The sequence below is a fragment of the Pan paniscus genome, chromosome 13 (assembly GCF_029289425.2).
Source record: "Pan paniscus chromosome 13, NHGRI_mPanPan1-v2.0_pri, whole genome shotgun sequence".
In the NCBI taxonomy this organism is placed as follows: domain Eukaryota; kingdom Metazoa; phylum Chordata; class Mammalia; order Primates; family Hominidae; genus Pan; species Pan paniscus.
In genome coordinates, this window is record NC_073262.2 from 62,162,620 (window position 1) to 62,174,784 (window position 12,165).

At 35.9% G+C, this 12,165-nt stretch overlaps 1 protein-coding gene across 8 annotated transcripts in view; it reads right to left on the reverse strand.

The window, feature by feature from the left end:
* The window catches only part of BAZ2B (bromodomain adjacent to zinc finger domain 2B), a 399,198-nt gene that overhangs the window by 158,190 nt on the left and 228,843 nt on the right, over positions 1 to 12,165 (reverse strand). For all 8 annotated transcript variants that reach the window (XM_057301418.2, XM_063595387.1, XM_063595392.1 and 5 more), the window contains one exon: positions 8,333 to 8,479. In XM_057301418.2, coding sequence (XP_057157401.1) covers positions 8,333 to 8,479 — 147 coding nt within the window. The remainder of the gene's footprint in view (positions 1 to 8,332; positions 8,480 to 12,165) is intronic.

Genomic DNA, 12,165 nt, shown 5'->3' on the forward strand with positions numbered 1-12,165 from the left:
AATTCATAATAAAAAACTCTCAGCAAAGAACGAATAGAAGGGAACTGTCTCAGTAATTGCCAGGGCAGGGATGGAGGGAGGAATTTAACTTCAAAAAGATACAAGGCAACTTCCTGGAGTAATAAAATTGTCCTACAGCCTGGAGGTTACATGAATATATACATTTGTCAAAATTCATTAAAGTATACATTTAAAATGGTGAATTATATTGTACATAAATCACACCAAAATAAAGAAACTAAAAGTAGGAGGGTTTGCATGTGCAGCTTCACTCTGTTCTGAGAGGAACAGATAAAAGCAGGGCAAGCATAGAAGTGGAGAGCCAGTTAGAAAGAACTGCAATGATATAGATGAGAGATTTTAGTGCAGACTAGGGCAGTGGTAGCAGAGACAGAAAGAAGTGTACAGACTCAAGCTTTATTTTGAAGGTAGAATCAACAGACTTTAGATGTGAGGGTGAAAGAGAAATAGATAAATCCAGAGATCCCTATATTTATGGCTAAGCTACTGGATGATTGTGGTATCATTTAATGATAGAGAATGTGAAGGAAACAGGTTTTGGGAGAAAACCAAAAGTTTGTTTTTTGGATGTGTTAAATTTGTTAAGTTTGAGATGCCTATAAAACCTCTATGTAAAATGTATATGTTCAGGAGCTCAGAGAGAAAGTCTGGGCAGAGTCTTCCTATAGGTGTATTTAAACAAAAAGACAAGAAATAACAGGCCTCAGAATCAAGGCTTGGAAAATGCAAGCCTTGATTTATGAGTACAGGAATCTGGGGGAAAAAAAAAAAACTTAAGAAGGAGTTGTATAAAAAAATTTAGAGAAAAACTATGAGTAGTATAATGGAAGCTAAAAGGAAAGATTTTCAAGAAGAAGAGAGTGGTCAGCTATGTCAAATTCTGCTGAGGTTGAATGAGATGAGGCTAGAAAGATGACACTGCTGTGAGTTGGGATGTGTGTGAAAGACAAGAAGAAAGCATATGTAACTATCTCCTTTCAGAAGTTGGGCTGTGAACATTCTGGCAGAAAACAGGGCAATAGCCAGAAGAGTATTGGGATATAAAAATGGTTTGGGAGCCAGGCGCAGTGGCTCACATCTGTAATCCCAACACTTTGGGAGGCTGAAGCAAGAGGATCACTTTAGCCCAGGAGTTTGAGACCAGTCTGGACAACAGAGTGAGTCTCTACAAAAAAAAATTTTAAAAATTAGCTGTGCTTGCCTGTAGTCCCAGCTACTAAGGAGGCTGAGGTTGGGGGATTGCCTGAGCCTCGAAGGTTGAGACTGCAGTGAGCTGTGATCACACCACTGCACTCCAGCCAGACAAAGTGAGACTCTGTCTCCCCCTGGCTCCCCCTAAAAAGAAGGTGTTTTGTACATACTGCTTTTTTTAGGATGGGTGATACTAAGAGCATGCTTTTATACTGATGAACATGATCCAGTAGATAAAGAAGAATTAATGATAAAGTACAGAAGAAATGAAGTACTGAAAAAGTCCTTTATAATCTTTAATAAAAAACCAATAGATATTTGCTATTGTCTGTGAAAGTTAAGAGCCATATCACTTTGAGTTGAGCATTTATTCTATTTGGCTTAATTTATATTCTTACATAGAACAGGATTTCAAAGGAGATTTGTAATAAATATACATAAGCTACTAGATGCACTACTGAAATAGATTTTAAAGAAATGGGCTGTTGAAATGGGAATAAAGTTCATACACATGTATCAGAAAAGTTTATTACAATACAGAGCTGGGGAGATATGGCAGAGGAGCTATAATCAGATGAGTTCAAATGGGTAGATAATTGGTTCATTCAAGATTTGTTTCAACTTCTTTTTAGTGAGCATGGAATGTTTTTCCATTTGTTTGTGTCCTCTCTTATTTCCTCGAGCAGTGGTTATAGTTCTCCTTGAAGAGGTCCTTCACATCCCTTGGAAAGTTGTATTCCTAGGTATTTTATTTTCTTTGTAACAATTGTGAATGGGAATTTACTCATGATTTGGCTGTTTGTCTATTATTGCTGTATAAAAATGCTTGTGATTTTTGCACATTGATTTTGTATCCTGAGACTTTGCTGAAGATGCTTATCAGCTTAAGGAGATTTTGGGCTGAGATGATATATACAATCATGTCATCTGCAAACAGAGACAATTTGATTTCCTCTTTTCTACTGGAAATTTTCTATTCCTCTTTCCTCTATTGGAATACCCTTTATTTCTTTCTCTTGCCTGATGGCCCTGGCCAGAACTTCCAATACTATTTTGAATAGGAGTGGTGAGAGAGGGCATCTTTGTCTTGTGCCGGTTTTCAAAGGGAATGCTTCCAGCTTTAGCCCATTCAGTATGATATTGGCTGTGGGTCTGTAATAAATAGCTCTTATTATTTGGAGATAGGTTCCATCAATACCTAGTTTATTGAGAGGTTTTAGCATGAAGGGGTGTTGAATTTTATCGCAGGCCTTTTCTGCATCTATTGAAATAATCGTGTGGATTTTGTCATTGTTTCTGTTTATGTGATGGATTACGTTTATTGATTTGTGTATGTTGAACCAGCCTTGCATCCCAGGGATGAAGCTGACTTGATCGTGGTGGATAAGCTTTTTGATGTGCTGCTGGATTTGATTTGCCAGTATTTTATTGAGGATTTCCGCATCAATGTTCATTAGGGATATTGGCCTGAAATTTTCTTTTTTTGTTGTGTCTCTGCCAGGTTTTGGTATCAGGATGATGCTGGCCTCATAAAATGAGTTAGGGAGAATTCCCTCTTTTTCTATTGTTTGGAATAGTTTCAGAAGGAATGGTACCAGCTCCTCTTTGTACCTCTGGTAGAATTCGGCTGTGAATCTATCTGGTCCTGGGCTTCGTTTGGTTGGTAGACTATTAGTTACTGGCTCCTCTTTGTACCTCTGGTAGAATTTGGCTGTGAATCCGTCTGGTCTTGGGCTTCATTTGGTTGGTAGACTACTAGTTACTGCCTCAGTTTCAGAACTTGTTATTGGTCTATTCAGGGATTCGACTTCTTCCTGGTTTTGTCTTGGGAGGGTGTATGTGTCCAGGAATTTATCCATTTCTTTTAGATTTCTAGTTTATTTGCATAGAGGTGTTTATAGTACTCTCTGATGGTAGTTTGTATTTCTGTGGGATCGGTGGTGATATCCACTTTATCATTTTTATTGCATCTATTTGATTCTTCTCTCTATTTTTTATTAGTCTGGCTAGCAGTCTATTTTGTTGATCTTTTCAAAAAACCAGCTCCTGGATTCATTGATTTTTTGAGGGGTTTTTTGTCTCTCTATCTCCTTCAGTTCTATTCTGATTTTAGTTATTTCTTGTCTTCTGAGAGCTTTTGAATTTGTTTGCTCTTGCTTCTCTAGTTCTTTTAATTGTGATGTTAGGGTGTTGATTTTAGATCTTTCCCGCTTTCTTTTGTGGGCATTTAGTGCTATAAATTTCCCTCTAAACACTGCTTTAGCTGTGTCCCAGAGATTCTGGTACATTGTGTCTTTGTTCTCATTGGTTTCAAGGAACATCTTTATTTCTGCCTTCATTTCGTTATTTACCCGGTAGTCATTCAGGACCAGGTTATTCAGTTTCCATGCAGTTGTGTGGTTTTGAGTGAGTTTCTTAATCCTGAGTTCTAATTTGATTGCACTGTGGTCTGAGAGACTGTTTGTTATGATTTCTGTTCTTTTGCACTTGCTGAGGAGTGTTTTATTTCCAATTATGTGGTCAGCTTTAGAATAAGTGAGACGTGGTGCTAAGAAGACTCTATATTCTGTTGATTTGGGGTGGAGAGTTCTATAGATGTGTATTAGGTCTGCTTGGTCCACAGCTGAGTTCAAGTCCTGAATATCCTTGTTAATTTTCTGTTTTGGTGATCTAATATTGGAAGTGGGGAGTTTAAGTCATCCACTGTTACTGTGTGGGAGTCTAATTCTCTTTGTAGGTCTCTAAGAACTTGCTTTATAAATCTGGGTGCGCCTGTATTGGATGCATATATATCTAGGATAGTTAGCTCTTCTTTTTGCATTGATCCCTTTACCATTATGTAATGCCATTTTTTGTCTCCTTTGATCTTTGTTGGTTTAAAGTCTGTTTTATCAGAGACTAGGATTGCAACCCCTGCTTTTCTTGCTTTCCATTTGCTTGGTAAATATTCCTCCATCCTTTTATTTTGAGTCTATGTGTGTCTTTGCCCATGAGATGGGGCTCCTGAATACAGCACATCCATGGGTCTTGACTCTTTATCCAATTTGCCAGTCTGTGTCCTTTAATTGGGGCATTTAGCCCATTTACATTTAAGGTTAATATTGTTATGTGTGAATTTCATCCTGTCATTATGATGCTAGTTGGTTATTTTGTCTGTTAGTTGGTGCAGTTTCTTCATAGTATTGATGGTCTTTACAATTTGGTGTGTTTTTGCAGTGGCTGGTACTGGTTATTCTTTTCCATGTTTACTGCTTCCTTCAGGAGCTCTTGTAAGGCAGGACTGGTGGTAACACAATCTCTTAATATTTGCTTGTCTGTAAAAGATTTATTTCTCCTTCGCTGTTGAAGCTCAGTTTGGCGGGGTATGAAATTCTGGATTGAAAATTCTTTTCTTTAAGAATGTTGAATATTGGCCCCCACTCTCTTCTGGCTTGTAGGGTTTCTGCAGAGAGATCTGCTGTTAGTCTGATGGGGTTCCCTTTGTGGGTAACCTGACCTTTCTCTCTGGCTGCCCTTAACATTTTTTCTTTCATTTCAACCTTGGTGAATCTGACGATTCTGTGTCTTGGGGTTGCTTTTCTTGAAGAGTATCTTTGTGTTCTCTGTATTTCCTGAATTTGAATGTTGGCCTGTCTTGCTAGCTTGGGGAAATTCTCCCGGGTAATATCCTGAAGAGTGTTTTCCAACTTGGTTCCATTCTCCTTGTCACTTTCAGGTACACCAATCAAACATAGGTTTGGTCTTTTCACATAGTCCTATATTTCTTGGAGGCTTTGTTCTGTCCTTTCATTGTTTTTTCTCTAATCTTGTCTTCATGCTTTATTTCATTATGTTGGTTCAATCTCTGATATCCTTTCTTCTGCTTGATTGATTCGGCTATTGATACTTGTGTATGTTTCACACAGTTCTCATGCTGTGTTTTTCAGCTCCATCAGGTCATTTATGTTCTTCTCTAATCTGGTTATTCTAGTTAGCAATTCCTCTAACCTTTTTTCAAGGTTCTTAGCTTCATCGCATTGGTTTAGAACATGCTCCTTTAGCTCGGAGGAGTTTGTTATTACCCACCTTCTGAAGTCTACTTCTGTCAATTCGTCAAACTCATTCTTCATCCAGTTTTGTTATCTTGCTGGATAGGAGATGTGATCCTTTGTAGGAGAAGAGGTGTTCTGGTTTTTGGAATTTTCAGCCCTTTTGCGCTGGTTTTTCCTCATCTTTGTGGATTTATCTACCTTTGGTCTTTGATGTTGTTGACCTTTGGATGGCGTTTCTGTGTAGACATCCTTTTTGTTGATATTGATGCTATTCCTTTCTGTTTGTTAGTTTTCCTTCTAACAGGCCCCTCTGCTACAGGTCTGCTGGAGGTCCACTCAAGACCCTGTTTTCCTAGGTATCATCAGTGGAGGCTGCAGAACAGCAAAGATTGCTGCCTGTTCCTTCCTCTGGAAGCTTTGTCCCAGAGAGGCACCTGCCAGATGCCAGCCGGAGCTCTCCTGCTTGAGGTGTCTGTCACTGCCGCTAGGAGGTGCCTCCCAGTCAGGACACACGGGGGTCAGGGACCCACTTGAGGAGGTAATCTGTCCCTTAGCAAAGCTTGAGCGCTGTGCTGGGAGATCTGCCACTCTCTTCAGAGCTGGCAGGCAGGAATGTTTAAGTCTTTTGAAGCTATGCCCACAGCCGCACATTCCCCCAGGTGCTCTGTCCCAGGAGTATGGGAGTTTTATCTGTAAGCCCCTGACTGGGGCTGCTGTAAAAGGCTTTATTTTAAACATGGACTACAACACTGTGAAAGTTAAAAAAAAATTATTTTACCTACAAAATGAAAAAAACTCATGTTTTAGGTACTAAAAATATGTGTTAATAAATGACACATTTCTGGATAAATGGAATTATACTTTCATTCAATGTAAGCATCTCAATATAAATACTCTATACTCTTTTTTACTAGTAGCAAATAATGATTAAAAAAACGCATCCCTTTCTAGACAAGGTTTCTAATGTTATTCAGCAACTCGGCATACTCCATCCCTTCTGCAGCTTCCAACCATCCACTAACAAACAAAAATTAGTGCCCAACATATGACTCATGAGAACTGCAAGCAAATTCCAATGTCACTAATTCAGAAAACCAAGTGAGAAAAAAGTGTTCAGAAAACTCAGAATCTGTACTCAAGGATGCTATTGAAGCCTTCAAACAAGAAAAGACATTTCTTTAGGAATACTATGTATGTTAAAGACTAATTCAGAAATAAATAAGACAGCAGATTAGAATACACTGAAAGCTCACAACAAGGGAAAGAGAAAGAAGAGTTACAAAAAACAGGAAAATATAACTACACAAGTACAACTGTGTGCAATCATTTACACAAAGTTATCTAAGGTAAAAAGTCAATCATAGCATCGCTATTTTTGAGCACAGTATATCATCAGAGGCTTGGACACTTACAGTCCAGCCATCATTTTGCATATAAGGGAAATGTGAACAAACTTGTTAATTACTTGATGAAGACTGTACACAAGGTGGAGAAGTTATATTGATTTTTAAAAAATATATAGTGCGGCTGGGCGCGGTGGCTCACGCCTGTAATCCCAGCACTTTAGGAGGCCGAGGAGGGCGGATCATGAGGTCAGGACATCAAGACCATCCCGGCTAACACGGTGAAACCCCGTCTCTACTAAAAATACAAAAATTTGGCTAGGTATGGTGGTGGGCACCTACGGTCCCAGCTACTCGGGAGGCTGAGGCACAAGAATGGCGTGAACCCAGGTGGTGGAGCTTGCAGTGAGCCAAGATTGTGCCACTGCACTCCTGCCTGGGTGACAGTGTGAGACTCTGTCTCAAAAAAATAAAAAAATTTTTAAAAAAAAAGTATGTGTATATATATATATATATATACACACACATATATACACACATACACACACATATAGTGCTATTTTAGTTATTTTGTAATCCCTAAGAATATATTAGAAAATGGTTTGATCATAATATAATGACAGAATGACATCCTTTTCGTCATTCCATTGATTGGAAAAACAAAAATAAATGAAAACATTTATTTGACAATTTGCTAAGGTATTTTGTAAGCAAATATTACATATTTATGCATCACATTTATGCAAAAGTTTCCATTTTAATTCTGAATAAGAAAAACATCATTTAGTTTACTGCTTATAAACATGAAATAATGTATAAGATAAGAAATAGTTAAAGTTAAAATGTTTCCTACCGATAAATAAATGAGTTAATTAACTTTAGGTATTTAATAAAAGGAATGTATTCTACCACACCTTTGTAAAAGAATCAAGAGTGATTTTGGGAGGTGCTTAAAGATATCTTCTACCTAATTAAACAAAATTGAGGATATTTTCACGTTTGAAATAAAGCTCTCCTTAGTTTCGCTCTTGTTGCCCAGGCTGGAATGCAATGGCGCAATCTCGGTTCACTGCAATCTCCATCTCCCGGGTTCAAGCGATTCTCCTGCCTTAGCCTCCTGAGTAGCCAGGATTACAAGCATGCGCCACCATGCCTGGCTAATTTTGTATTTTTAGTAGAGATGAGGTTTCCCCATGTTAGTCAGGCTGGTCTCGAACTCCTGACCTCAGCCTCCCAAAGTGCTGGGATTACAGGGTGAGCCACCGTGCTCAGCCAAATTTTATTCATGTTTAAGAAACTTGTTATGCCCTAAACTTTAAAAATATTTTCCATCAAGTAAATGATCTGCCTTAGTATACATCTGTGAACTGGAGTAGCTGGAGCTTACAAGGTCATTTCAAATACTGGAAGGAAATCTAGGGCAAAGTGTCTACCAAGGACTTCCTTCTATTTCTTTCCCTCTTGGGCCTATTGTTTTAAAAGACTTCATTAATTTATTAATTAAAATGATAAAACAAATTAAGATATCAAGATTTAACTCTCAAAGACAATTCCTAGGAAGTACAGAATAACCAGTGCTATCCCAGTGTAAAATCCTGAAAAAGCAAAAAGACTAGGTGTTTCACCTAGCCTTTATTCAACAGGTCAATGCAAGTCATGAGAACATTTTATTCAGTGCTCAATAAAATATTATGCAAATTATTAAAAGAATGGCATTCTAAAATTGAGTTTAAAAAGGGTATTCACCACATGGGTTGATTGTAGAGCTAAGTGAAGCAACTCCAGTGGAAAGGCCACCTTTTGAAACTACTGAAGCCACAGAAGGTGTCGAAGATGAAGTTGGTGTAGTAGAGGAGGCTGCTGAGGATGGTAACCGTTCTCCAGACTCCATATCTATGAGAGGGGAAAATGTTAATTCTCAGTATCAGATAAAAAATTTTTTCAAAAGAATTCAACATAGTTAAACTTTTTGTATACTTTTAAAAATATAAAATAAATTTCTAAATACATGTTCTTTGGAAAGAGAAAATATGGAGTAGATAAAAACAATATAATTTAAAATACCAACTTATGGAATAAGTTTAAGTATACCAAATCCTCTTGAGTTTTCTTATACCCCCCAAATTAATAGTGGTTTGAATATAGTAATTTCACACAAAATGTGTATTGCCACAACCATAAATTAACATGTTATATTCGTCTTATTCATCCCAAATTACCTCACATCGGTTCACTTGCAACAGAATTCCTATGTTACCTTAATGAATAATTAAAAAAAAACACCACCACGTTTGAATGGTCTGCACTCTTATCTTCTAAATACAGATAGCAATATACTTGTAGCTCTTAAGTGTCCAAGAATCTGGCCTGGGAATCCCCCCCATACCCCTCAAAACAGGCAAATACATTTCAGAGTTTAACTTGAGGCAAGTTTAAACCATGATTTCAAAATGGCCTTAGTTGTGACCCATTTAAAATGACAAAAGCACTTCTAATCATCTTTATTAATTTGTTGGGCTTTATGGTTGTAGCCTTGCATTGGTTTTATTGCAATAACTAATGCTGATATTAAAAATTTGGAATATAATGGGCATTTTATATTCATTTTAATACTCTATGCATGCACTGATCCCACAATCAAGCAAGAAAGTCATTAAATTCACAGATGCTTTAAAGAGAACACGATCTACAATAAGAAAAAAGATACTGCTTGCCTATAAATGAATTTATGATCAGCCACATGAAAACTCTCACCATTTAAATAATCTAACTACAGAAAGATTTCTGTATTGAATTCTACAGGCAACTCACAGAAGAACTGTATCTTTACTAAAAAAAAAGTTGGATTTCATTTAAAAAATTGACTAATTAAAATAATGCAAGGCTAGTGTTTGCCTAATTGTTGATTGAATCCATAAAGTATGTAGATAATTTTTCTCATAAGATAGATATATATGGGGAAGGTAATCTTAAATTGACATGCAACATCATTAGAAAGACCATTTCAATGAGCTTTCTAATCATATAGAATTCAAAAACTTCTCTTCATATTCTAGTATTAGCTTTCTAATCATATAGAATTCAAAAACTTCTCTTCATATTCTAGTATTGCTGTAAATCACTTCCATAAATGACAGTACTGCTATGATGAGTCTGTCCATATTCTTACAGAATTTGTATTTCTCTTTATCAGCATTCATCATGGGAAAGGCATAGTTGCTACTGATGGCTACATGCAACTAATGTTTAAAGAGTAGGTTTTGGGTCAGCAACAGTAACTAATGAACTCTGAGACATGTGGCTGTCTGATGGTAAGGCCCATAAAAATTATTTTTACCAAGTCTAATTTCACTAAATACAAAAAATATGGACTCTTTACCTAGAAGAGAGTTTAGGAAAAAGCTATTTTTTCTTTATAGCTGGTAACCTCATTGTCTTCAAGAATTCTATTTGCTACGTAAATATACTATGTAAAAAAAATAATGGAAGGGATTTAAAAAAATTTGCCTTTGTACTCCACAGCAGAAGTAATTTGGTGACATAATAAGATAAGCACTTTAGCTGAGTACTTGGCATATAAGAGATCAATATAAAATAGTCATTAACTTTTTATAGGATAATATGCTATGAAGTATAGGTATTTCTTATTGTTGATAAAACCTGATTCAGGACTAAAGTAAGGAAAATCAAGAAGGCAAAAGAAGTAGTCTTGTATACATACTGCTTAATGGATATTACTTTCCCTGAAGAATTAATCTGAATAATTATTTAAATAAACGCACATGCACAAATATGTGTGCACGTGCACACACACACACTCACAGATAAAGTATCATTAGGTAAAGTGATATATACAACGTTGTTTGCTACAGTACTGCTTAAAAATAAAATTTAAAACTGGCAATGAGAGTAGAACTAGAGCTAGCAGTATAAGGCTGGGGCCTTTTTTAGTTTCAGTAAAGGTGTAATTTTTTTTTCTTCTATATCTGGTTCTTTTTGCTCATTTAAGTAAGAAGGGGCTTAACTTCTTAAAAACATATGCTTATGTAACTATTTTCCTTAGAAGCTCTATTATAGACATTATTCATGTATTATTTTATTTCAACTATATTTATACTAGGTATTTTTAGCCTAAGATTTATTAGCTGGCTGAGTAGTCTTCTTGCATGTAAAGTACTAATTCTCTCATACTGGTCTTAAGTAGTTGTTGTTTTTAATAGGCTTTTCTTAGTTCTAATAACCAAAAATTGGGTCAACTACTGCAAGTTCATCTTACACATACCCTTTTTTTGTCATTTTATAGAAATTTAACAAATCCACTCTAGCCTTTGCACTCTAGAATGAAGATTGTCTTATGCCTGAATTTACAAGGTTTAGTTTTAAGTCTTCTTTTTAAGTTAAATATTATTCTTTCAGTTTTATTTACTATCATCCCCTCTAAAGCACAAGAAATCCTGGCCATCAACTTGATAGTTAAAAGGTGAGAAGGCAATGCCTTTGTAATTGTGAAATTGTATAACTGTGAAAAATCCACAAAACAATCATTGGCTTACCATATCGTAAGAACTAGTCAAAGAACAGGTATAGATATGTAACAAACCTGCATGTTGTGCACATGTACCCTAGAACTTAAAGTATAATAAAAAAAATATAAAAATAATAATAACAAAATAAAATAATATGCACCAAAGGTTACTAAAAGCAGTGGGTCAAAATTTGAGGAGAAACAGGATATTTGCATAGTCTCAAAGTATCTCCTCCAAAATATCAATTAAATGAAAAGATGAAAAGAATAGTTTCACAGTGGAGAAACAACATTACCTATAACAAAATATCAACATCATGTATTTTCTGATGCCCCAGAAGAGTCCATCACTTCTGTGGTATTCTTCCCAAAACTACACAAACTCAGCTGAACCATGAGAAACCACACAAACCCAAATTGAAAAACCATATACAAAATAACTGACTGGTATTCATCAAAAGTGTCATGGTCATGAAAGAAAGAAAAAAAAAAAGACTGTGGAATTGCCATAGGTTGGAGACTAAGGAGACTAGGAATTCCTTAGTGTGAGACCTAGGATCCCACAACTAAATGTGATGTGGGATCCTAAGCTGGATTTTAGAACAAGAAAAGGATATTAATGGCAAAACTAGTGAAAATCATATAAGGTCTGTAGTTTAGTTAATAGTATTCTATCAATGTTAATTTCCTGATGTTTATAATTTTGATAATTGCACTCTGGTTATACAACTTATTAACATTAGGGGAAGCTGGATGAAAAATATATGTGAACTCTGTTTTTTATTTTTAGGTCTAAAATTATTTCAAAATAAAAAGTAAAAAAACAAACAAAAATAAACCCCACAAAGTCTTCCATATAGTAAGCACTAAAAAAAAAAAAATACATATGCATTGAAGTTAAAGAGTATAAAAAACTAAACCTTGAAGGAATGAAGAACAGACTACATTGTGTCACTGAGATATTTGCTAATAAACATTATCTGGGTTCAAACACTGTGCCTGAAGTTTATTAGTTGTGATTTTGTAAAAATTATGTAATTTCTCTCAGTTCTCA